The sequence below is a fragment of the Apteryx mantelli genome, chromosome 22 (assembly GCF_036417845.1).
Source record: "Apteryx mantelli isolate bAptMan1 chromosome 22, bAptMan1.hap1, whole genome shotgun sequence".
Classification (NCBI taxonomy): Eukaryota; Metazoa; Chordata; class Aves; order Apterygiformes; family Apterygidae; genus Apteryx; species Apteryx mantelli.
Genome location: NC_089999.1, coordinates 11,648,388 through 11,676,217, shown reverse-complemented (window position 1 = coordinate 11,676,217; position 27,830 = coordinate 11,648,388). Strand labels below are relative to the sequence as shown.

General features: G+C 37.7%; 1 protein-coding gene across 1 annotated transcript in view; it reads right to left on the bottom strand.

Moving 5' to 3' along the window:
* MED13 (mediator complex subunit 13) overlaps positions 1-27,830 on the bottom strand; it is a 60,338-nt gene that overhangs the window by 22,348 nt on the left and 10,160 nt on the right. Inside the window, exons 3-9 of the mRNA XM_067309565.1 lie at positions 24,851-25,019; positions 10,394-10,539; positions 9,095-9,292; positions 7,662-7,856; positions 6,187-6,349; positions 5,773-5,883; positions 2,996-3,679 (exon numbers count right to left, since the gene is read on the bottom strand). Coding sequence (XP_067165666.1) covers positions 2,996-3,679; positions 5,773-5,883; positions 6,187-6,349; positions 7,662-7,856; positions 9,095-9,292; positions 10,394-10,539; positions 24,851-25,019 — 1,666 coding nt within the window. The remainder of the gene's footprint in view (positions 1-2,995; positions 3,680-5,772; positions 5,884-6,186; positions 6,350-7,661; positions 7,857-9,094; positions 9,293-10,393; positions 10,540-24,850; positions 25,020-27,830) is intronic.

Below are 27,830 nucleotides of genomic sequence, written 5' to 3'. Positions count from 1 at the left end.
GCAAAAGGCAAAAGCATACGTTGCAAGGATGCAGATTACCAAGAGATACTTCCTTGCAGGATTATTTCACACTTCAGGTCCAAGTGTTACACAGGTTTCAACATACCTCTTTCCCTTTTCAAAGCCCTATCCAAAAGGAAACGCTATCCCATAAGAAACCGCGATCTCCGGTAAGGCCTGGTTTTGACAGCCTAGCTCTAGGCACTATCTGGAGTTTGGAATAAGACAGGTTTACGTTTCTTCTCTGAGAGATCAGAAAGAAAGAAAAAGTGTGATAAAGGACACTAAGAAGTCAAGGACTTGAAACTCTGCATGCAAAGAAACACGGGGATTCCTCAGAGGAGTTCAGTGCCTTGTGCATCCCTGTCAATATTAAGTAGTAGGAGTAGAAAGGACAAAGACCTCAAATGTCAAAAATCTCCCTAGAAATGTGTTTTCCAAAGACACACCCTCATTTCAACATTTTTATTAAATTCAGAACAGACTTCCACATAGCATCTCACAGCTAACAAGAAGGTCAAGCCTGCCCATACTGGTCACAGCAACATCCTCACTACAATCTTTACTAGGCATTAACGTCCTGACAAACGGTGCACTGGATGTAGATTTTTGGTCAAGAGCTGCTGGCATTTATAACTGGAGTAGCACTTGATAGAGTTCAAGATTTCCTCTTTTCTAGATCCCATAAAAATTAACATAAGAAAGGGGGAAAAAACTCTAGGAACCAGGAATTAAACACCAGGAGAAAAACAGCAAGAGAAAGCAGCTATTTCCAGTATTTTTAAGCACTGAAGAGGAAAATAAGTTAATAGCAAGATATTCCAAAAAAACAAAACAAAAAAAAGTTTAGTAAATTGTTAAATTAAGCTGGAGACCACACAAGGAAAGACAATTTCTTCAACAGCTAAAAGAAACTCTTGAAGTAGAGCCTATCTTTCTCTGTCTAGTAGGCTGAAATCAATTTGTAAAAAGTGCCAAAATCCTATAAATGCACATCTTGAAATAGTTATCAAATATGCACTAGCTAATGTAAACTCTTAAACAATAGTTAATACAAAAAGATAGGGCTAACAAAACGCTCATCAGAACAGAGCAACAGCTACTGCATATTCATTCCTGCCCACAGCTTTCCTAAGCAGCGAGAGCCAGCGTCAGCGCCGTCAGCGGCTTTCCAGACGGCCAACGTAACGTTTCAGTCCTGTGCGTAGCCACTTCAGCTCTGCCACCACAAACCAAACACACTGCATCTTCTGAAAAAAACGTTAATAACTTGACACCATTCACACTAAGAGTCTCCTTTCACCTGAACAGGAAAAAAAAAAATAATAATAATTCTGGACCAAAAATAGTCTATGAGCAACTGAGCTGACAGAGGCATCTCTGGGTGCATTCACAATAATGCGTTCGCACCTGGATCACAACCCAACCCTCCGCATCCAAGTCCCAATCAGGTAAAGTCTACATTGCCATGAACAGTCGTGCCAGCACCTGCTGCTTCCCATTACCATCCTTTTCCCGCAGCATTCCTCCTTCAAGCTAGGAGTGCTCACAGGGAAGTGCTGGAAGAGCTGGGGGACCAGCAGAAGTTCTTTGGCAGTACAACCGCAAAGGAAACGCAACCCAGAGGGCCAAGTGGTTTTGCTTTGGGTTTTTTTTTTTTGGTTCTTATTTTTTGTTTTGTTTTTTAACCAGGACAGAAAAGCCATTTTGACCCGTTCTGCAGTTAAACAGAGTTCACCCAGCTCCCCTTGCTTTGACTGAAATCAACACAAGTTTTAACATGAAAAATGCTAGTGTTATTCTTTTGGTCTAATGCCTCTAAGCTCCATAATTTATCAAAACTTAGGCAGTATCAAAACAGTGCCCAATCCTTCATCCTGACTGAAACAGTCAGCAGCAGAGTGGAATGATTTAAAATTTGGTGCTAGATACCACTTTCACAAATAAATCCAATTCATTAAACCAAAACCTTTTTAAAACAGTATCATTATAAACCTACATATTTTTACTTCAAACAATCATAACAACTTAAGTAAAAAATAGCACGTAAAAGAAACAATTCAAAAGGTATCTCAAATACATTTCCTATAGCTTAAAGGCTGAGCATCTATAGTCTTGACTCCCTCAATGTTTCTTTGAGGTAGACGAGCATTGTGTAACGAAAGAGGGTTTCCCGTAGGATCTGAGGTCCAAGAGCACTAAAAGCAGACACCCCAGTCACTTGCTTTCTTTGAAAGATAACCTCAAATCCTTATGTCTGTTCAACAGCAGGATCAAATCACGGAGAGAATGCACCATGTGTAAGAATGCCAATTTATGTGTTCCTTATTGCCAACAGAAATTTCTGATACTAAGTAGCAGCTGTGGCCTACACTAAAGTTAATGTCTTCCAGGAAACAAGATTAGCTTCTTCATTGTTCCCAACAGTCATTTAACACACCAGTTTTCAAAAATCTAAGAGCTCTTCTGAATAAAGAGAAGAGTGGAACTGAGGTAAAAGAACTTTGACAGGGGGTATCTGCAGCTCAGCCCACCCATGCTTTCTTCATTGTTGAAGAAAGCATTGAAATGAGAAAGTTTTCTCCCCCCCTGCTTTTTTTTTGGGTGGATGGCAGGGGGAGGGCACGACACTACCTTACAGTCCCAAATATGCACAATTTGGCTACAGATTAATTTTGCAGTAGAAAAAATAAACTCATCTTTCTAATGAGTTCTAATGAGGAAAACTTTAAAAGTCCTTTACTACACATTTGACTTATGCTTCACAAGTATTACCTTCTTATATGTGGACAGCACAGAAAGTTAGGCTTGCACCCAGCAGTATGGCTTGAGCTGATGAGAACATCATTTGGCTTCAGTGAGAAGCTGGCTCATAACAAGAAACTACTGCCTTCTGATAACAAACATATGCCTCTAAGTTAAATCAAAGTTAACTGTTTTGGCCTTTGTTTCCTCACCTTCTCACGTTACTACTGTAATATTAAGTGCTACTTACTCTGTAACTGATGTTATATTTTCCTGTCCAGTAGGTATTACTGGATCATCTCTCAACTTATCATTTGGAAGCTGAGGCGGTAAGAATTCTACATCCTTTTTCTTTGGAACTTTATAATACTTCCAAGTAGTATCAGCTTCATCTTCCTCCAAATTCACTGCAGTACCAACATACATTGTAGGCTCTATAACTTCAGGGAATTGAGCTGGGAAAGGCTGAGACAAGCCATCAAGTCTGTCTTCCATTGTTTTTGTAGGAACCAAGGGATCTGGTGTTGGCATCTGATAGAAATGTTGACTCTGAGGAGTAGAAGGAGCTTTGGACACCCCTTCATCAACTACATCACATGGATGAGGACTAAGTGGTGGCGGCTGAGGCGAGTTTGCCATTTCAGCATTATGCATTTGAGGAGTCTTTGCTACATCATTAGTTCGGATATTTGAAAATCTCACTTGACTGTCTGGTGCAGTCATCACAAGCCTCTGACTTGCTGAATCCGCCTCCATGGCAACATCATCACTGATAGATACACGATGATGAAAAGGAGTCAAAGGGCGTTTTTGTGGCTTATCCCCTTTGTCTTGCTTCTCATTTGTCTTGTGCTTTGGAGCTGCTTGCTGTTGCTGGCCCACAGGTGGTGCCTGCCCCTGTTGACCTGAATTTCTTGGTTTGAGATTTTTGTGCCTGCAGAATAAAAAAAGTGGGGGAAAATACTTCATATTAATCTTTCAAATATGTCTACCATGGTTTTATCACTAGATAAGAATCAGCTTCTAAGCCATTAAACAGCTGATTACAGAAGTCTGGAACTGATGCCATACTGAAGCAAAACTACCTCTTTCTGACCATAACTTTATTTGAAAAGCTCAAGTAGCATTCCAAAGTTTCAGAATACAGTTTAAAACAATTAAAAAACAACAACAAAAAAAAACACACAGCTGTCTCCTGAGCCCAACATGTATGCAATCCTTGTGACAGAAGGCAGTATTTCTTAACCTGCCTTTAACAGAAATAGATAATCACATCAAAAATCACCCAAAAGTTGCTTTGAACTTTTGCGAACACTGCTAAATCAGTAGAACAAGATAAAAATTAGCTAAGCTACTTCTTACTTTCAAGCATCACTACTGACTGATAGTGCTGTGCAAGTCTTTATGGGTTAAGGAATGGAAGATTAACATCAAGAATCTAGAAGTCAAGCCACAGTCCTATAAAAAGCTATTTACCCACAAATTTAGCAAGTGTGGAAACAACAGGAGAAAACTCATAATGTCTCAACTCCATTAACACAGTTAATTTTTACAGTATAAATGCACCTGAGTTTAAAATTCTCATCTTGCAGTTCAATTAAATATAAACATTTGTGAAAAGTCAGATCGGAAACACAGTACTTCCACGAAGTGTGAAAGAACCAAGATGCCAACTTGCTAGATCATTTGCCAGAATAAGAGACATGAAATATCAAAATCTGGAATGAAACATTTATGATTAAGCTATTCAATTGCATGAACATCTTCAATGTCTGGGTATTCTCTGTCACTCTTCAGTCAGGGAAGTTAAGAAGTATGCACCTTATATTAAAAACCAGGATTAAGTAAGAATAAAAGATGAGAGGTATCATATTCTATTTCTACTTTAAACTCTTATACACAGGTACACATTTTTCACTGCCTATAATTCAAAATAGAATAAGAATTTTCAAGCCCAAGCCATTTCTCTTGAGGTAACTGCATATTTTTAATATTTACCTCACACAGTTAATTGACAGTTTTCTCTTAACAGTGCTATCATACATAACTTCTCCTTTAACAGAATATTTAATCCCCCTCCACCTTCCAGCACTTCTCAGGCTGCTAGCATCTATCAGAATCTGAACTTAAAACAACCTTTTCAAAGAAGAAAAATGCTTTTCTTCAAAAATGCTACATCCTCCAGACATTAACTTTTGAAGATTCCAATATTCAATTTGCAGGGTAATCAGCATAATGATTTAAATCGCAGAAAGTGTTTAAATGTTTGCAACACCTCAGTCACTCAAAAGATTAATATTCTACAATAAGTACAAAAATTGAAGCTTCACTAAAATTAATCATGCTTCCATTTATTTTAAATGTATTAACAGTCGGTGTCATTGCTTCAAGTGATAACAATTTTTCTCAGAGTTTCAAAGCAAGAGTCATAATAAAAACTGGAAGTTAAATCCAAACTCCCCTCCTCCCTGTGTTTTAAGTCCCCCCTAGCTCATACCCAAAGCATATAATAGCAGTTAACTCACAGTTTCATGTGTGTATGCCCCAGGAATGCAGTATTTCCCAAGTAGTAAAGCTGGTTTTTTCATTGTCATCAAGACCCAAAGCCACAATCACCTTGCTTTTGACTAATGGCTTTTTTCCCTTCAAGGCTAATGCCACAGCTTACTAGAAGAGATTCTTAATTCGTAATAAATACGCATTTCCTCTCCATTACAGCCTGAGAAAGTTGCCTATCTGATAGTTTCTACCCTTACACAAGAATTCCAGAGCAAGTCTCTGAAACTGTCACTGAACTGCTAGTAGGTCCACTCAAATGATTCACACTTATAAAGACTCTGTATTACCTTAATGGGCAAACATTTCAAGACCTACAATGATATTTAGGACATGGGGAAATGAATTTTGACACAGCTTTCATGCAAACATCTATTGTTAATTATTTCCAAAGCAGTCATCAGGAGTCCTCTCCTGAGCACTTCAATCTCAAAGTACACTGCTGGACTGTAGGAGTGCCAAGTACTGTACCTTGAACAATTGCAATTTGTCCTCTGCGTGGCTTCAACAAAATCCCAGGATGCTACCTTGTCAGCCGTCTCTTCATCACACAAGCCGTTTGATGTAGCAGAATACTTCCGCCTACAATTCAATATGGGGGGAGTTATTTGGGAACAACATATATTCTTTCCTTTCCTTATCCTCTGTCAAACCTCAACAGCAGTTTTGTGATAAAGGATTCAAAGACAGAAATAATAAGTAATCCTTTACTAACACATTAAATTGAGAAAAAAAAAAATCACTAGTTAGGAGCAAATTAACTTTAAGATGTTTTAAAACTAAGGGTAAATCACGTTCTACTAGCAGCCATAGCATCTTTGCCAGAACCACCTTCAACAGCAAATGAACATAAGATGGTGTATTTTTCACAAAGCAAGTACGTACTTGTTCTGTGCTCTATTCATATTGCATTCTTGCCAAACTCTGTCCACCACTTGATTGGCTAGTTTTCTAGGTATTTTGCCACCATGATGGCTAGTACTGTCAGAGATAAATCCATCAGAAACAGAAGAAAACTTCACCCATTTCTGGGCAGACTGAGCATCAACTGAAAAGCAGTACCAGAGAAAAGAAAAATAGTTTTAGGTAATGAGTTAATACACTCAGAATCTTTATTATTCCAAAGTAATTCAGCCAACACTGAAACATTTTGGGAAGAAAGAGTATCTTCTTAACTCAATGTTAAGGAATAAAAACAGATAGAAAATTTAGGTATAGTAGAAGATTATTATAACATGGTTACCTCGCATAAAAATAAAATAAAATAAAACAGGATATATGTTTACATTAAAACAGGGCTAGCTGTTATTTTTCCAGAAACTACACAGACCTGAAATAGAATATTGCTCATACACTAGGAAAACTTGAGCATAGCTACCTGTTAGTGAATTCAACAGTGTTTAGTAGTCCCCTGAAGCCTACTCCTTTCAGATGTTATGGAACACTGATTGCTGCCTCCAAAACAAACTATTTTTGCCACCTCTGATTAGTGCTTTTCTATATGCGATTGGAAAGCACAGATCCCTCTTAAAACAAGGCATACTTTGTCAACTTGAACACCACACAGAAGGGAAAAGAATGAGGCTAAATACGTTTCAGAATAGACCTCAAGTAATCAGTAGCAGGGGCAGAAGTTCCAAAACACTACAAACTTCCAAAGCAGTGGTCTGCATATAAAGAGGTGTTTTGCGCAGCTGCATGGTTTGATCACACTTTAATCATTCTCCTCCTTCACAGATTAGGAGACCACCACAAACTTTCCCATTTTACAGTTTAGGGGAAAAAAACAAAACCAAACCACCACCACCACAAAAAAACATTGTCAAATGAGGGTAAGAGAAGCACAAAAAAACCCCAACCAAACAAAACAGCAAAACCTTGTCTGCACAAGAGTTGTATATAATGTCATCTAAAAATACCAGTGATCCTTACCCTCTCTGAGTTAAAACAGCTTTCAGGAATCACTACTTACAGTTCAGAGGGCACACAGCCTTCTTAGAAACTTAACTACAGACACACTTCCTAGGACTGTGAAAAGGCCAAAAATGCCACCTTGCTTGATACTGATAGAGATGCACAATGAGGTTTAAAAAGCTACTCTAAAATACACGCAGCAAACAAGCTTGACCACAGAAACATGAAAGGACTAGACAACAGCATCAGGTACAAAAGCAGTCCACATTTTACCAACTTACAGAAATTTCACGTGTTTTACTACAACAGATGCGTGACTAAAGAAACGTGGTTTTGGTAACAAGTCAATTGTACAGAGAACGTCCAAATCCTTCCCAAACACTGACAGACGTAAAGGAGAAACCCTCAAAACGATTTCCCACATGAAAAAGACCATTGTATTATACCTGTTTGAACCTCCTCTGGGGATGTTGGTGGAGTCAGAGTTACTGACGACATGGCAGGATCTCTTGTGGAAGCAGGCACTTGGTGGACACCCAAGCAAGTAGTTGAACAGTGAGACGCCCCAACAGTGCTAGGAGCAGGGATGTCTGTCTGAGGAACTAAAACGAAGCATGCTGGGTACACCATTCGCACACCAGCTGGAGAGAAGAAAAAAAAGAAAAAAAAAGAGCAAGTTGATTTTACCTTCAGCTTCATCCTCAAGCACTGGGTAAAGGCTGACTTGGAAGTTTTATAAGTCTACAAGAAATTCTATAAACTTCTGCATGAACACAAAAGCATGAGAGAACGAAGTCACACCACAATACTGTAGCTCTTTTTGCTGCATTGCAACTAAGAAACCTATCTGAACAGGACACTCAGACTGCGAGATTTAATACTTGCCTTACAACAAGGCCCACAACATCCTTTCAGGAGTTTTGACACTTATGTAGTCACTGTGCCAAAAACTGCTGTCCACAACATTATTACAGGCTACTCTCGACAAAAAACTTAGATTTAGAATAGTCAACAAAAGGATAATCTTACCAGTCACTCATAAGTTTGCTTACCCTTTCTATCTACTAAAGCATTGTCCTTGGACAAAAAGGCTCCTTTCTCACCCTCATTATTAATTTATGATTTGCTTTGTTCAGAAGATTTGGGAGGAAGAATTAAAAGAAAAAAAACCCACCACATTGTATAAACAGGCAGAGACAGCCCTGGTATCTACATGCTACTATCTGCTTCTATCATTTTATTTTATGAAGAAGATTGAGGACCTATTTTTAGCATCACTTAAAACTGACAGTGTTCCCATCCCCACCATCATCAGGGTCTCCAGGCATCAGTGCAATACAAGCTTGTATCACTTATTACAGAGAAATGATTATATTAGTTAGCAAATCAAAGGTCAGTACCCAGAAGTGGAGGAACAGACTACCATGTCCCAGAGGCTTAGATTTTAGGGAACAGTAGCAGATAAATGCAGTGCCTCAGTACTTTAAGTTCTCCAGGATTGTGGTTTTGAAGAAATCCCTGAAAGGCATGTCTGTTCTGTTTGAATTTGCACAGAAATTGAAAGAGCACAACATGCTTTTGATGCATCTCAGATATCAATAGTGATAGTGTAGTCTTTTTTATTATTTTTTCTTTTTCATGATAGTCTTACTTCTCAGAGCCCAATTAAAAAAAATAAAAAGTTCCTCCTAATAGGTCTGCAAAACCCATTTTAAGCAGCCACTAATTTTAGATAGGCTTGAGCACTAAACAGGAAAACAAGAGACCAGCGGCAGTTGCAAATGGCTGCAAAAGAATAAAATGTGTTCGCTTTGGTATTCAAAATTTTGAAGACCTAACCACCCAGTTCATTTAATTAAAAGGTAGTCAGATCACGCACCAACAAGAACTTCCACAGCAGCTAGAGAATCATCCTCCCAATCCATTTCTTCTTGTTTTTCCTCAGATCCTTCCTTCAAGTTAGATGTGACAGGATAGAATTGTTTCCATTCACCAATAAGCTTTTTTGTCGATGAATCAGAAAGCTTAAATGATTGCCCTGTGAGTGTGCCATTTAATCCAAAGGGACTTAGAATAACTGAAAAGACAAACACAAATACATTAAAGACTACATTTAACCAAACTTTACTCTTCCCCACTGAAAAAGCATTACTGTTACTTCAGCCACTCTCTAGACCAAATAAACCACTTACCATTGGTAAGCTAGAATGCACCTTGATCACATTTTACTATACTGAACCTCAAGTTGTTGATAGCAGGTATGTATTGTTAAATGTATATGCACTGCAAGAGCCAAGGTATCACAATAACAATTACAAATTAATCTGTTTAAACAAGCAAGGAGCAAATTTTCATCCTGGCTACCAATGAATCTGTAACATACAGGTGGGATAAAGAAACACAGTTTCAAATTCTGATAAAGTTGTTTCCCCATCCTTTCGTTCTGCTTGGTACAGTTACAACAACAATGCCATGTATATACCAGGAAATAATCCATTTCATGTTTAGTCTTGTACATATTAGGAAAGCACAGCTGCTGTAAAATTGCATTCAAAGAAAGCAAGTTTGAACATTGAGCATTAATAAACAAGGGCAGTGTGTGGTCATGCAGGAGAACTGATTTCTATAGCCAACACAGGTGTGTCCAAGTCAGGCAATGATCAAGCAGACAGCCCACTAACCAGATTCAGGCCTCATCACTCCTTTGTCTTCGAGAGGATAGCCTGCATCTGCTGGTGGAACCAAAGGGATTTACAGGCAAGGAAGAGCCAAATAAAAGGAAAGGGGAGTGAACAGGTTAAGTATGCCAAGTTAGAAACGGATTTCTAAAAGAGTGGTCGAGGAAGGTATGTAGGGGTTAAAAAGGACGTTGAAAACATTGTTGAAAAAGTAAAATATTTAAGTCACCAATTGGACAATACTTGGAAGTTAAGTTTATTCTGTCAGGAAGAAATTTGGCTATAATGCCAGAAGAGCAATATTGAAATCATCCACCTGCAGGAGATCTGAGGCACACCAACTGGTTTTTGGCTGGCTATGTCAAGACAGAGGAAGTTTGGGTAGAACAGTTAACCAGCACAGAAGAGAATATCTCTACTCCCCACTTCCAGTTTTGCTTTAAGTCCTCATTCTGATAAAGGATTAATTTTAATACTCATAACTGACTAGCAAAACCTACCTTGAAAAGGGCTGTTAGACTGCTGGGCAAGAGTGAGGTGTTCTTCACTAAGCAGGTACACAGGTTGATGCTGACTGATTTCCACACTGGTGCAAACATTGCTATCTCCATGTAAGAAAAAGGTGAATGAGCAGGACAGGTGCTCACTAGGGAAAGAAGAGGGGAGGGGGAGAAGAGGAAAAAAAGTATATCACTTAAAAATTGAGAAGCTGATGATAGCCTCACTAATTTGAAGGTATTTCCTCCCAAAATATTCATTAATGAGTACTTAAAAAACCCCACCCTTCTATCTAAATAACAAGCAAATACTAAATACATGTTCCCTTACAACATCTACAAAGTATTCCAGCATTAGAGTCAAGGACATAAAAATCAATCAGGTACAAATCAAGAGACACTAAGTGCTCAGTCTCTTTAGATTGAGATTTTATGTTCTGATGTCTAGAGGAAATTTAAAATCCATTTTTTTGCAGGTCAACTGAAAGAAAGCAAACTATAACTTAACATTTTATACATATCTATTTCAAGATATCTTTTATATTTTTAAAAAACCTAGAAAGATATTTCTGATCATTCATTAATTTTTTTAACAAGTTCATATCCAAGTTCTCCTGTCACAGATCCACGAAGCAAATTTATGTTTTATATCATTGATTTATATCAAGGATTTGCAAACAAGTAGCTCATTTAAAAAGTGGGAAAAGGAAAGGAAACAACTTTGGGAAGTTTTCTTGTTCATTTGGGGGCAAGGTATTTTTTTTAATTGAATCTCATCTTCATGCTCCTGAAGTCATTCAAGTAACTAAAAACGAACTTCCATACCTACACACAAAAGGGAAGATAGTATCAATTAAAAGAAATAATAACCTTATTTAGCAATGACTTAAGTTAAAGCAAATATCTGTTTAATATCAGATGCTTCACTGATAACTTCTGTTACCAGAGAAGACAGAGATAAGCAAAGAGTCCCGTACAGCAAAACCAGACAAATACTATATACCTCCTCTATGCAACTGTGAATTAAAGAAAGCCTGTTTATAATGTGCTGTGCATAGTTGGTTATTAGTTAAGTCGGTGAAAGCTTTCCCCTCCCAAGATCAGACTTCAGAGACGTCCCAGTTTTTACAGCCCTGTCTGTTGTTTTGTTACGAAAATATAGATAAAAATCTGCAAGTACAACTGTCAAAGTAGTCAGTGATACATCCAAATCATTTGGTGTTTTACGTGAAATATATTCTACCAATTTTAAATAAGGGGCAGGAAGAGAATGGGAAGTCAAAGAAACCAGAAAACTTCAGATCTCTGCCAAGCCACACGAACAGTACGTCTTCGTACCCAGTTCCATCCAAGTAAGCTACCTCTGATTTTATTTATTTAAAGGAAGTTGCACAGGCACAGCAATTTTGAGTTATATTAGCTTCAAATTACCTCAAGTGTCTGCCAGACCAAAAGACTCCCACAGGAAAAGGACAGATGTTTAAGAGCAGGATGAGGTTATTTACAAGGGACATTAAATTAGGTCCAAAGCATTTGAGTAATAAAAGAACGAAAGTCAAGGAGAACCTTAAAAAGTACTTAATAGACTACTGAATAGAAAATAACTCCTTTTCCATAAGGAAGATGGTATCAAGCACCTGCTCAGTCTCATTAAAACAAAAGAAAAAAGCCATGGGAAATTAACTAACTGAACTGAGGCAAAACAGCAGATACTAGTGCATTATTGCAAGGTCAAATGGAAAAGTCCCTCCATGAACTACAGTCACCCTAAAAAGACTACATGAAGGCAACACCACTGTTTCTCCAAAAAAGAAAATTAGACCCCATCAGTTAAAAAGCCCAGGACTGAGCACATGCTCTCTGACCTTGTGAAACACTTGCATTTATTAGACTACAGCGCAAGAACAAAAAGCAAATTTTGCATACCTGAAAAGGATCCGAACAGGCCTCGAGGCCACTGAAGCACTGACAAACTCCAAGTGTCTAGACAACCATACTAAACCCCCACAGGTACAGTTACTGGATATGTTTTTAGTGGCATTTTCCAGATGTCTCCTCCACTAGGAGGTAGATAGTAGGACAGTAAAATTGGGGGGGGGGGGGGGGCGGGATTTCCAGAACTCTGGAATCTGAAGTGTTCTAAATCTCAACTTGCCCCAAAGACTCAGAGAGCAGCCACCAGGGTTGCTTCTCACCATCACAGCGAGAAGGCAGGCAGGCTACAGTGTCAAACGTATGGCTTCGAGTACCAACAGATTTAGATTAGGTAACTAAAACATTCAAGGATGAGAGAACCCACAAACTGTTCAGGGAAAAACAAGCAGTGCAACACAACATGTTTTATCATAAGAAGTTAAAGCAGGCCATGGAGCGAACTAGATGAGGAACTGCTCTAAGTGGCTGGCCTTGACTGACTGGACCACAAGAACTTCCACGGCGCATCAAGTCTGCAGCGGCATGCCAACCAGCTGTGCGGTGTTTTCCTAGGAACATGACAGTCAGGATCCAGACATACAAGTGGATTGTCACTCTTCCCTGATAACTGCTTAGCACAATTGCTTCAGCAATCCAGCACCGGGCAGTATACCCCCTGCAGATGAAATACCATTCTGGTCTGGAATCCCAGTAAAGTTAGTTTCCAAAATCCAACAACAATTGAGCTAAGCATCTTGTTGTTGACTTGAAGTTCGAGTGAAGCCAAGAGTCACGTGGTTAGCAAACAGCACTAAGTTCCAGTACGGAAATCTGATTAAACTTTAATCTTTATGCAAATAGTTGAAGACAGACCTTGTCAAATCAAATTTTATTTTTAAACCATATTGGACTGTTAAGGTGAAACAGTGGATAGTGTTGTTTGTTCAGAGTGACAGGAAGCAATTTAGAAGCTTAGTATAGATGAGGCAAAGTTTTAAAGTAAAAGCATACATTCTTTAAACACTGTAAACGTGATTTAGCTATGTCTCGTGTAAACACAAGATTGCTGCACAGATGAAGGACAGCCATTTGTAGTATAATCGGAAAGAATTCAGATAAACCAAGACAAAGGAAAGCATCAGCATGATAACAGAAGCATTTAAATTGGTTACAGTGCAAAACTAGTCCTAAGTAGTAGAAAGGAAAATTCAAGGTCATCCTGCAAAAGCCAAAATAATAAACAAATAAATAAAGGGCAAAGAGAAAAGAGCTCATCTCCCCCACTCAGCAGGAGAAAAGTTTCAATAAATAAATAATTAAAAGCAAGAGGGTAGTCATCGTTGCCACTGACATCATTCAAGCAGCGTTCGCATGAAAGCTGCAGGCAGATCCACTATGATACAATTCGTTCTAGCAAAACTAAACATTATAAATTTTTCCACTAATTCTGCTTATAAATTTAAGTGTTAAACAGCAAAATCATGCACACCACCTTAGGTTTTTCTTTCAGTATTTTCAGAGGTGCAGTGAGGACATTTTATGAAGAACAGAATAATATTTTGTCTCATATTAGAAATAAACAGTAATATACCGTTGTCCTTAAACTTCAAGCTACCGGAAGCAGATTTCCGCATGGTACACAGACACAGTATCTCCTGAAAACATGATAACCTTCTTTAAACTAAAGGTTAACATGAAAGGCAAAACTAGTGCTTTATGAGGTCAAACACAGCATTAGGTTTCTTGTTAACTAATCATGCTCAGAAACAGTTTCTTCACATTTAATGTCATCATTGTGAGATTACAAAACTTCAGGAACGATATTAATGCATATGAAATAACCACAAAAAATACAATGAATAATTATCAAAGAGAAATCAAAACATACCGAAACTCTTGGCAGGGGAGTAAAGAAAAGAAAGATGGAACCAGTGCTCTGTTACTGGACGCTCCTGTATACACCGTTTTGCAGACTAAGCAATAAATATGTAAGCTTCTTATTGTTTATTTTTTTTAATTAGCACATCTGTACATTCTCCAATTTCTTAGTTTCCAGACCTCTGCTAGTACGTGACAGTGGTGTCACCTCCTCAACCTCAGCTCAGGAAGAATCTTCCTAAACCTTACTGGTATCTATTTAAAAAAAAAAAAAAAAAAAAAAAATCCACCATTTTTAACTTTTTATCTCCCATCCTCAATGACTCGCATCACAGCCAACAATTCTAATGAAGCAAGGAGAGGAGCTCCTTCAGAAATTAGTAAGCCTGCTTAACTGGTCAGAAAGCATTTCACTTGGGGATAAATAGGCAAACTGCTTCTGCAATTCACTCCGTTAGTACCAGAGCACACACAAATAGAGAGAAAACTGGTGGTTTCCTGCCTACTAATGCAGAGTTCACCCTATGTATTTATTTGCAGACATTTTTCTTAAGCAGCTCAGGTCACCAGATAATTTGTGAAGAGCGTCTCATAACCGCAATATATATAATACCCGTACAACAGTGCTCTGAAGTTTAGTCCTGCATGCAGACAGAATTACTGAAGGCCTTGAGGAGCAGATACACCAAAAAATAAAAGCCTGCATTAAAGCTCCTATTTAGTCACTACTTTTTTGGGTACTTTCACAGTACGATCAGGTATTGCTGCCTGTGCATATGTAATAAGAGCAGAGAACAATTTTAACAGAAGATTCTGAAAACAAAAACACTACTCCTCCCAAACGTCTCATCTTCTCCCCTCCCACCCCTGGATATGAAGCTATTTCACTAAAGTCCTAACTGGAACTCTAACATTAATAAACCCTTCTCCAATACTGGAAACAGACCTCTGAATACAGATGTTATGAAATTTGTCATCAAAATGAGCATTCTTTATGAATTATTCGATCTGAACACACCACAATTCAGTCAGAAAGAGTTCCACTACTGAAAGCAACTTATTTTTATTTAAAACATTTAAGAGATTCTTCAGAAATAATGTTTTTAAGTATCCTTCTGTCCTCCCTATGTTCCATTAAGATACATTTGTATGAACAAGATCTTTGATTCCCTTAGATTTCATCTGCTCCCTCACCTAAATCATACAAAACAACAACGTTTTAGTTCAGTGACAAAGGATTATGATTCCATGTGAGAAGAAAGAAATTGATGTAGACATAGTGAATGCAATTTCTGCTCTCACCTTTGTAAGGGACACTGAAGGGAAGGAGGGGAAAACACACTAAAATTTACATAAACATGAAGTTTCTACATCTTCATTAGCAAATCTGAAAATATCTCCTTGATAAAAAGTTAATTAGGCCCGTTTTTTCCTCCACATTAGTACGTACATAGAGCTTTATATCTCCAAAATGCTTCACAAACATTAGCTGCATTAGACCCTCACTAATCCACACTTCACTAGATTGCATACTTCAAATCCGCACCACGCTACGGCTAAAAGGCAAGGAGACTGCAACATCAGAAGCAACAAGGAAGTCTCCAATTACAGTAACACCCTAAAGCACATTTAATAGTAAATTGATAAAGCACCCAAGTTTTACAGTTAAAATAGAGGGGTTTGTATTCCTTTGTTTTCATAATTATCATCACATTTTTTTCCTATATTGTATTTTCAAGTTATTTTTGTGTTGAACCAAAAATGGCTAGTCGAGTCAGAGAACTGCAAATCCTACCAAAATAAAATTTACCATATTCTCATTAACTACATACACTATTACCATTTGCTAGACGAGGAAAACTGACATTGCAGAATTACTTTCCCAGACCTAGTGACTGTCAAAACTAAGATTCTACCATTCCCTTTTCAGCGCTGCAGAACACCTTGTTTAGGAACACAAACACATCAGCTAGAGTTTTAAGTCACTCATTAATATGTTTCTTTATTTCAGAGTGTTACAAAGTGTCTGCCAAGAACTGGGACACATTGGCCAACACCAGGCTGCTTTGGAGTATTTTGACCAAGAATCAGTATATCATGACTCACTGACAGCAATCATCATAAGCAGCAATTGACCTGGCAGTTCCAAGCTGATGCATCATAGTTGCCTAAATAGCAGCGTCTCCAAATAGCTAGTCTTCACTACAAAATTTAGCCAGGCTATTTCAGTATGCAAAAAAGAAAAAGTATCAAAAGAGCTTTCTTTTAAAAGGTGACATTTGCTTTCTACAGTTAATTCATGGGCTGGAGAACACATTCTTACAATGAAACAGATTCTTTTGAAAAGAGTAAATTTAAATAGAAAACCAAAGTTTTATGATACACACCCCATGAAGCCCTAAAGAAACCTCATATTCAGTCTCTCTTCCGTTAGCAAGGCTTAAGGGGCAACACTAGCAACCAGCACAGACAGGACAAAAGAGGGAAGCGTCAAAGAACGCAGGTCTGGAGGAATTACATACCTGATCATACACTCAACATCACTATCTCGTCCTTTACCCCACACGGTGTTGCGCTATACGCTTTGTTCGTCGTTAGCCAACCCTCTAGGCTTCTCATCGAGGAGAAGAAAGAGTGAAGCTGCCAAGCCACTTGAGGCTTTCTAAGCTGACAGAAGAAAAGCACAAGCAACTCCCTCAAAACAACCTATCTACCACCTTTTCTTTGCAAGTGCTTGTTCAGAACAGTTTGTTGTGACTACACACATCATCCAAGAATAGTCTTAACGCTGTAGAGCACTAATGAAGCCAAGCTTTCTCTGCAGCCACCTTCATGCCTATACTTCTTCAAAACAAACCTTATTTTGATATGGCATTTTCCATTCTGTTCACCATGACATAATCCTGAATTGAGGAAATCCACAATCTTAATTCAAACTAGAAATAAGCAAGAAATTAAATATTTTAGTGCCTATAATAAGCAAAATATGAAAATAAGTGTTATATTAATGCAGCATCAAAAAAAAAATGCCAGGAAAAGCCTCTGGTTTTTTTTGTTTGTTTAAGAAATAAGACACCAAGCAAATAAATAAATAAAAGTCAAGGGTGGTGCACAAATTGTTTCAATTATGAAATACTTTGGGTTTTGGGGGTGGGGAGGGGTTGATTTTTTGTTTTGTTTTGAGTGCGGAGGAGGGGGGAAGGCAGGATGGGAGAAATTAGTAGCTAGTTCTCTAGAAAGAAAACACTAACACACACATTCATTATATTGCAATATTACTTGTTATGATAAGAGATTGAATCATCATCAATCAATTCACAAACGTGCTTTTCTTGCCCTTGGCTACAAGTTTCCCTGTAACATCAAGGTTTGTATCAGCCCCTATCACCAGGTCTGCACTTCCTATCAGACACAATGGCATTAACATTCTTTATGTGAAAACTCAAAGAAATCTGAGCACATCTGCATCTATATTTTCTAATAAGTTACATGCGCTGCATCTTAACGTGAAATAACATCTCAAAATACAAACGCTTCTCCAGCTACAGACAATGAGACGGAACAGCAGACATTTTTCTAAGCATCTCTTTCAGTAACTCCCTATGGTCATGAAGGTAAATATAGCAGAAAGCTGATTTTGATGATAACACAAAGCAAAAAACATAGCTAATAGCAAAGCAGAAAAAAACTTCCAGTTCAAAGCACATCATTAATGACTACTGTCAAAGGCTCTCCAAATATTTTTCACTTAGCTAAGGATGTTTTGTTTTTAGCAAGACTTGTAAGTTAAAATATTTGTTTATTCCATAACTAAGTTGTGTATACTAAATCAAATACAGATGTAATAAATGACCTTTGTTCCAGAATTTAGTAAGTCATATTCACCTCAAAGATTTCCACATTTTTAAAGACTTCATTGTTAACAGGCTTAGCTTCCCCCATAAGAAAAGGGGTTTGAAACAAATTAAGGATTTTTGTATCCTATTGACTAAAAAATATAACATGACTTCTTACCTAGAAGCAAAGGTTTTTTTTTTTAAATGCAATGCAACTAGAAGTTTATACAGATATAACACACACGAATATACATATTTCTCCAGATACAGCAATTATAAGCAATACTACAAAAAGAATTGGCTCTTGTTCCTGTATTTCAGAACCTAAAACAAGACTAATAAAGTTGCTGTCTTATATTTTAGCATCCTTTAATTATTCAGAATGCAAATCTCAATTATCTGAACTTGAGCTATCACAATGGAATATCCATGTGCTATAAAGAATAAAATAACCCAACATATATTTGGAAAACAATAATAGCTAGACATTATTCCATTTGAAAAGTAATGTCAGCTTTCAAGTTATTGTTCTGTCCCATTCTGAAACAATCACAAAAATGTTAAGCCAGATATTTATTTTCAAAGTTCAAAATTAAAATGCCTTATAAATTTTTCATTTAACAAAATCTGAAGTATCTATATGCTTTTGTATTATCTTATTGCTCAGTGAACAAATAAAGGACAGATTCCTTGTCGAAAGCTAAAACCCAGAGCCATGTCATTTTGTCATTTTTCCCGATGAACCAACTACCATTGTAACTTATGCTAAATAAGAGAAAACTGCTTTGTGATGTAAAGCGCTAAATTTGTCTGCTAGTAGTCTCTGTAGCAACCCAATATTCCAAAGAGACAATCATGTGATCAATGCTCTCAGCTCCTGCTGTTTATCCTGCACTGTCCTACTTACAGCAGCTCTCAATTCCAGCTGTCTACAGTAAAAGGAAAAACATCACCTGCTCTCCTGCCGGTACATGATGCCAGAACAGCCTCATTAGAGCTGCTGTAAAAAAATGTTGACATTGTGTGATTTAAAGATTAACATAGGAGGGAGTTTACACAGCAAAAAGAGTAGAACACACTTAATAGATTACAGAAAATATCCCAACAGTATCAAGGAAGAGCCATTTAGTTTCAGCACTTAAGGTTTCAAATTAATTATATAGAAACAAGGCAAAACCTGCAGCTACACATTGTTCTTGTTTAGTTAACTCTCTTAAGGATGAAGAATTTTGAGCCTTAAAACCCAGAAATCTCCTCAGTCTATTCCTTAAAACCCATCAGGGCATGTTTCTGGAGGAAGCAAGAAAAACATTATTCTATTCTGGCAAAAGACCACTGAATGGTAAATAGCAAAAAGGCAGTCAAACACAGGGATAAAGCAGGAATGTGGGCTCAAGACCCAAAGCTTAATATTCCCTTTGTCTCAAGGGCAGTCAAGACCAACAGACAACAGCTGATCTCCTTCAGAATAACCACTGTTACATTATGAATATAAACATTTCTGAAGTGGGCAGTAAGACAATTTCCATGTCCCAATTGGGGGGCGGGAAATCACACACACACCAAAGCCCAAAGCCACGGCCGTTCAAGGTTGCAGACGTGTCAACACACTTGCACTAAGCTCAGGAACTGTAACCATTGCGGCTAGCTTTACCTCTTCCACTTGGCAAGATGAGGCAAAGAAAAAAATATATATATTCAGAACTATGATAAGCACACCTTCAAATCAAGATAATTACATCTGCAAAGGCTTACAGGAAAAAAAATGCAAATTTATATCTAAAATATTTTTCAGCAGTCATTTCCCATGAGGTCATATACTTACTACTCACATCAGTTAGATAAAATAGTATTTCCATGGAAAAATAAAACAAAGTTAGGTTGGCATATATAATCCTGCATCCAGACGAAGGTTAAACAGCGTTACCTGTGAAACTTATGCAGCAAGTTTTATTTTGTAAGCTATGATAAGCTTATCACTTACGATTTTCCAAGGTTTTTCTTTTAGTGAACATGTCAGACACCAGTTGTGGTTTGCCACCCTGTGCAACTGGTTATATTATTTCCTATTTACAAGCAACCATACAAGTAATACAGTAACTTTTAGTATCCTGGGTTTCCAGTTGTGTATTAGATCATCCCACTAAGTCAGGATTACTCAATCATTTGCTTACTAACCTTTCAATTGCATTAAGAAAAAAATTACCAAAATTTTTTAACCAAAATTTCAGCAGATGTGCTCCATATAAGCACTTCATGCTTTTATTTTCATTGTAATCATCAGATTTGATCTTCATTAAGGAATCATATCTAAAGTAGTGTTTAACCTAACAAGTTTGCTAGTTATATTTATTCTAGGCAAGAGGAAAAGCCTCATCCCAAGGCTGTTACTTGAGCAGTCTAACCAGAAAAGACAGACAGATGGATGCAGCAATTCACAATCTTCATCTCTTATGTTTAAAGTGTGGATTTACGAATTAAAGCATACACAACCATGCTTGTGAACATGACAACACCACCACGCTAGGGTGGAAAGGAGAAAAGAGAAAAACATTCCTATTTGTCAAATTTTGTAATTCAATATGTAGTCATTTAAACCACATTACTGAGATTCTGTAATCCATCTTGCTTTAAGTGATTGAAAAGAGTTACAAAGCACTGAAGCAATGATTTGTTTCGTTACAACTAAGGCCATTAGCAAAACATCCTATTTAGTCTTTTATTCTTCTGTTGTTCTCCCTGCTGACCCCATCACCCATTCCTGAGAACTCTGGAAATCACCCACTTACAAATTAACAAAAGAAACTTTAGACTGTTTGCTACTCCATTCCTTCCTTCCTTGCTATCTGTAAAGAGAAGTGGGACCAGCATACTCCAAACCGTCAGACAGTTTCCTCAGGCATGGTAATCGTGACTTGTTCTAACAGCTCAAATTTCACCAAACACGACTGCCTCACTTTTCTCAATGCTGGTTTTAGGCGGGGGGAGGAGGGGAGAGCAGGTCAGGGTTACCTTGCAGCCTTGTCAACATACAATGCGTGTGGCTGCACTACACCAGCATTTGAGATCTTTACTTTTCCCGTATTTTTAGAGGAGATTAAACAATAATATTAGTCTCATAGATTAGTTTAAGGGTCACATCATAAGTATTATTAAATAGCGAACACCTAAAACCACATAATTCCTACTTCCTTGATCATTTATTCATGTGTCACAGTGGCACCAATTTACAAACATTAAGGACTATACTCTTAAAAATAGAACATGCTACACAATGATGAAAACAGGCTTTTTAAATATATCCTTTTACAGGCAGAAAAGTGACATAGCAACAGAGAGGAAGCCATGGTTGCCTGAGGATGTGTCATCTCAGCCAACCACCTACTAGAAATCACACCCTTATGTCATGGATCTCCCGGCCCGCTGCATCCCATACAAAGCTATTACACCGTATAACAGAATGGCATATAGAGTCTTAGTTCCCTGTTGCACCGCTGCACAAGAAAAGCACAACACAACCGACTCCTATGGTCAGGATGCCAGATAACAGAAAACCTCACATACCATGGAAACACATTTTCAAACTGAACTCAGAAAAATAAGATGGGATCAGCTCCAAATGAAAGGAATAGCTCTATCTGCATGCTAGTCAAAAAGAAAGGAAGTGAAAAAGTGGGACTAAGACCCTGTACATTGGTCAGCTATAACTCCAGAAAGTACATGTAAGAAATTACTTCCAGGGTCAACAGCACTGACCACCCGGTATCTAAAAGCTTTTGAACCTAAAGATTGACAGCAAACACAACCAATCTTATCTAAAACTGCAGTTATAATACACAGAGAACAAGTCTATGCAGTAGTTAGCCAAGTCCCAAAGTACAGGACAGTATGAACTATGATCTGAAGCAGACTGGTAGCAGATGTACTTCTTACCCACTATAATAAGCACTTTTAAATTATATAGGTTTGTGAATTCTATAGTCAGGGTTTCTGAATGCTAATGCAAAGAGCAGTCCCCAAAATAGCAAAGCATATGTAACGATAGGCATGGAAGTCGATACCAACGATACCGATGATGAGGTCTGACTTGAAGCAAGGTAACATTCATGCAGGTGTACCAGGGAGTGGGGCAAAGTCTTCCTTTTCTTGGGTATATGCAGTTTTCTCCTGTACTTCCCCACCATTTAGTAAGTTTTGCAAGAAGCAAAGAAACAAGAATACCAGCACACACCAAAACTATCATAAGGTAACTCTTTTCTTCCTTAAGAACAAGGCACACTTAACCAATACAACTACTATAGAGAAGTATATATTCCTTCCTCAACAGAGAGGTAATATTCTCTGTGACAGATGTGATGCCTGCCACATTCATCTGAGGCCACTTCTGCATAGCACTACTTTTCCCAAAAGCAAAGAGAAAAGGGGGCAGCCAAACACACAGAACACCCCTAAAAGAGGAAGAAACAGACCAGTTCTTCTGAAAAAGACTATTCTTCCTACACCAAGAAGCTATATGACATGTTTTTAAGATTAGCATCATGAATATTACAACTCCTACTTGAAAGATGGAGAAAAAAGACAAAAATACATCTTCAAAACATTCTGATTGTTAAGATGTGTGTGTCCACGGACAGAAGAACGCCTTTTTTTTAAACTGGTTTCACCTACAAGAAAATATAAATTTATGTTCCATTTCATCAGCAAGATGTTTACTAAGGAGGGAAAAATATGCAGAAGTTGTCTAGAACCAACAAAAACGAAATAGCTGTGACACACCTATGTAGCTGTAATACCACTTGTCTAATAAGGCAATAAGGGTGCACATAAGGCAACATCCAGAGTGTTTTCTAGGCAGGCTGCAGGTCTTTGTGCCGAGTTAGTGCCTTATGCTTTGCTGCAATGTTGTGCTTAACATTCGGTAAGAGAGAAACGTCTTTTTTGACTAGACGAACCTTCCAATTTATGCAAGAAAATAAAATCCCCTCAAACCATTCCAGTTGACATTTCCACCTCAAACACAGAAGTGACAAAATTTCTAGCTACAGGAGACATATCACAAAGTGACTGTGTTAATGACCTGGGTTTCTACCTGCAGGAAGTTGCATGGAACAACAGAAGCCTGAGTTGATACCTCCATACAGCCCAACTTTTCAGAGACTATAGATTATCCAAATTATGAATATTCCTACAAGGGATGAGCCAAACATGCCAAGACTATGCGCATCTGTTCACCATTCCCCTCTCAATTTCTTAAAAACAACTACTCAGAACATCCAGTTGTATTCAGTTATCTTGAAGGCAACATTAAGATTTCTGTAAAATGTGTAAAATTGTATTTTTATACAGATTTGTCTCATCTTTCTACACATATCCCACTAATCCTAGACTACTTATGATGTTGTGTGCTTACTCACAAAACAATTCCTTCAGAGAGTTATTTTCATCAAGCAGGCTGATCTTCTGACCTTTTTAGAAAAAAATTATAGTCTCCAAATTAAACAAATACTGCTATTATATTTTAAAAAGCTTGCAGCAGCTTTTCCAGCTGCTGCAAAGAGGTTTGCAGAATTACTGTACGAGATGCCATAACTAATGCCATCTTCAAAAAGCAATTTGGAAAACCAGTTCCCCAAATGAGACGAGCCAGACTGTGCCAAGACAATATTGGCCTAAATAGTTAAAAGTAAACTCCTTACTATTGATTTATAGCACCAGTTGCCAACAGACAGAAGAAATAGACGGACAAGGACACCCCAGAGAAGAGACATTTGCTCTGACTAGGGTGGAGAAAGAGATGCCTATAATAAAAAGAATATAAATATAAATAAATAAAAATAAATAAAGAACAAGTTTATGTATAAATTAAAAGCAGCAGTTCACAGCTACTAATACAAACACATACAAACATGTGCTTCTGCTCCTTTTACTCCAAAACAGCTCTAATTCTCTTTCAAGTTTAAATTTATTGCAGAAGATGCCAACAAAGGCCAACTCTGCACCCAAACAGCAAAGCCACTGATCTCAAAATTTCCTGCATGCAAGATTTAACACACACACCAAAACACCCACACACAAGAGGGAGGGGGGAAGAAGAAAAAAAAAAATCCACCCTCTAAGCTTTAAATTATTTCGGATTTCAAAAGCTGATTTGAGAACAGCGATTAAACTTGTTCCAGCTAACCTAGTTTTTACTCATTTTGCTATTTATCACTAGGCAACATAGACCATGTCAAACCACGTTAGAACCATGAGAAGAAGCCCTTCCAATCTAAAGGAAAATTCTCTCCCCTCTCTCCTCCCCCTCAATATGGGGGCCATATATATTCTTCCAACACCAATGTTCCCTGACACAACCTTCTTTCTGACCAGCAGCCGGCATTACAAACCTTCTTCTCAAAATCTCCTGCAAGATGCAATTTGCCCAAACCACACCTGCTGCCTATAAAGTGCTCCCTAGATCCTGCTTGCTCAAAGAATGAGTTTTTAGTAGTGTTTCCAAACTAGAAATAGTCTCAGCCATTACACTGGTAGGTCCACATCAGGTATCTCTTCACAGACAGTTATCCTTGTCTTTCTTGAAGGCTCTAGCTTCTTTTCAACATCTCTCAGCCTACATATGAGCACCAGTACAGAAGATACTTCCTATTGCTTTCAATATTACTTCCTCTCTTCATAAGAAACTTTTGAAGAACTCCAAAAAGGCAGAAAAAACAAGAAAGATCAAAGATTCAGGATCCCAAACAAGCCATAAACAGTGTTCTTAATCAGATGCTTCTTCTAGCATAAAGCTTAAATAAAACCTACAACTTATTAAATAAGACAAAATACCTACCTTTTGTTTATAGGTTTTTCATCTTTCTCATAAGGCTTCACGAACCATTTCCCAATGCGTACAAAATTCCGATTCATTAAACACCTCTCCAAAAGGTTATGAACAGCTTTGAAAAGTAGAGTGCGACATTCATAAGAAAGTCCATTCTCCCAAACACCATCTTCTTCTTCTACAATGCAAAGGAAAAAATTATTAATATTGAGTTTCATCCTATTATTTCGTGTACTAGACATATTACAACATCCTTTCCTCTTCCACAAGCTTTTGAGATATTCATAGTATAACTTGTAACCAAAAAATAGTAGTAGTAATAATCCTGTAACATTCAGGTAATAACTCTACTTAAAATGGTATAACTGCTAAAAGTATTCAGCTACAGAAATCTCTGTCTGTCTGTCTCTCTCTCTCTCTAAAAGTATTTGTACACAAAAGGAAACAACTAGCACCAGGATATTATATACTTTATCCTAGAAGATCAGCATATACTAATCGGTTTGCAAGGTGGCTCATGTTTTGACTAGACTGAACTATTTATCCTGAAAAGATAGTTGACAATTATGCTTAAAAACAAATTGCCCAAGGCCAAATTTTTAATACACCTGAATATTTTCAACTACCATTGACCGAGGAGAGTTGAGCAAAATTTCATTATTAACTGACCCTTAATGTTTATTAATTTGTTAACGAGGAAGAAAAAAGTAAGTTTTAGAAAACACTGGAAGGAGCAGCCTGATTCTGCCCCAGAAGACTCATACAACTAAAGCATAAAGACAATGCCCAGCTCATACTGGTAAGATCTCAGTGTTTCACTGCAAAGACCTGTGCCCCCCAAATCAAAACCAGTCACAGAATCCAACTTGCACAAACCAAACTGACTTGCCAAATTGGAGGCAAGATTCCTTATAAAAAGCTGCAATCTCTTCAACCATTCTGTGTTTGAAAGGAGTTTACTGGCCCTAGGAGTATACATACTGGTCCAGAGAATTACAATGGCAGCTATGTTACACATGCAAAATGAGGGACGTTTTAAAGTTTCTGTAATATCTCACAGTACATATATAATACCATTCATTTCTAGCAACATGTAATGTTGAGCACAAAACAAGAAATTTCAAGATTTTGTCCTCAAATTACTGACAATTGGCTCTTATCTTTATGCTTGCAACTCCCCGGTATACTGTGTTTTACATATATCCTTAAGCATCTGCTACTGGTCACCTTGGACTAACCTAGTATAGTTATGCTGCCATTGCTTTATACTCCAGGTAGCAGCAGAGACTAAAAGATTGTCTGACACAGATAAGGATACATATTTTTACTTCAGTCTCTGGATAGTCATAGAATAATTTAGGTTGAAAGGGACCTCTGGAGGCCATCTGCTCCAGCCTCCACTCAAAGTTCAAACAAGTTGCTCATCTCATGTCCACTGCCCCTTTTGCTTTCACTGCACACCTCCAGGAAGACAGGTTTGGGTTCAGATTTAATTCCATGTAACCATTCTTACAATAGAGACCTGTCTGTTCACCTCTCCTTCACAAAGGATTTTGGTTCAAACAGCTTTCCACTGGTTTGCTCAATGGTCAGAAAACCTTGGTGATTCAGCCAAGTCCTTGCATTTTAAATCCCCCTTTGGAATAAGTCCCTTCACCTTTATCTGGAAGCCACTTACAAGCTTAAAAGGTTGCAATAGTATTAACTAAAGTCTCAATATCCTTAAATTAGAGAGCATGTAGAAAACCAGACACAAGTTTTATTTAGAAAAAAACAACTCTACAGATTATTACAATAAGCATTGTTTAAGACAGAAGAGAGAAAGGAGCTTCAAGACACTATTGCAACCAGAACATGGGGGCCATATCTGTAGCTTGCTACATTCCACATGAGTAAAATACATGTTTTCACTCCAGGTCGGTACTACAAGTTAAAGAAAATTACTCTTTATCCCAGTATCATTCTCCAAGGGACAAAAGAAGAGTAAACAGACCTGTCCCATAATTTAGAGGTGAAGAGATGCACATCATTACAGATGTGTAGTTACCTGAGATCATTTTCTGGTAAAGACAAGGCAAAGCAAAGAACTGCACTTCTCAAATAAGAGACTTCACAATGATTTTTCTCCATCACTCTTTCAGCATGGAAGTTCAGCAATAACATGTGGTTTTGTTTTAAATCATACAGCTACAAGATAATATAGTAACTTACTAAAGAACATTGTACAAGAAACTTGTAACAAAAAGCAAAGGTTCAAAGTCAAAGGGTATAAAAAGTCTGTGCCAAGAGGACACATTTTTCCCGAGCGCAGAGATTTGTAGACATACACAAATGAGCAACCCTATCCTACAGGCAGCTTTGCTGTTCAGCACATACTGCTCAACTGGTGGCAAACAAGCAGCTCAATAGAGCAAACATTAACTACAAAGCTTAATGATATTGGACTTTAACTGCACAATAAACTCCACACCATTTCAAAGGTTAAATAGTTGGTTTCTGTATGGCTCTTGTAATTTAAAAAATCATTCCAAGAACATCCCCTGCATCAGTTGCATATTATAAGAGGAAACAGAGCTATTTCCAGCCTTTATGCCTAATTTTGTTTTGGCATATTAACGTATCAACGGAGAGAAAGAAAGATGCTGAAGTCACAACTACAGGGAATTGTAATTCAGGGCTTTTACTTCAATGGTCAGCCTAGGGACACAAAGGAGAGGATTCCATTTTCTGAAGACACTATAAAGTGCTATGTATCTCATTTAACATTAATAGTTATGCTGACAACAAGGTTATGAACAAAAGTTTACATGCAAGAACTTGCCACAGGATTGTTCCAGCAGTAAATTAAGACAACTCTGAGAGCTCTTCAGAATTACAGAAGACGAGCACATCATGTGGGAAAGTGGAAGGCATTATAAGGAAGTTGCAATTAAAACCTTTAATATTTAAAAAGGCAGCATGCTATAAACATGCCTACTGATCAGAAAGA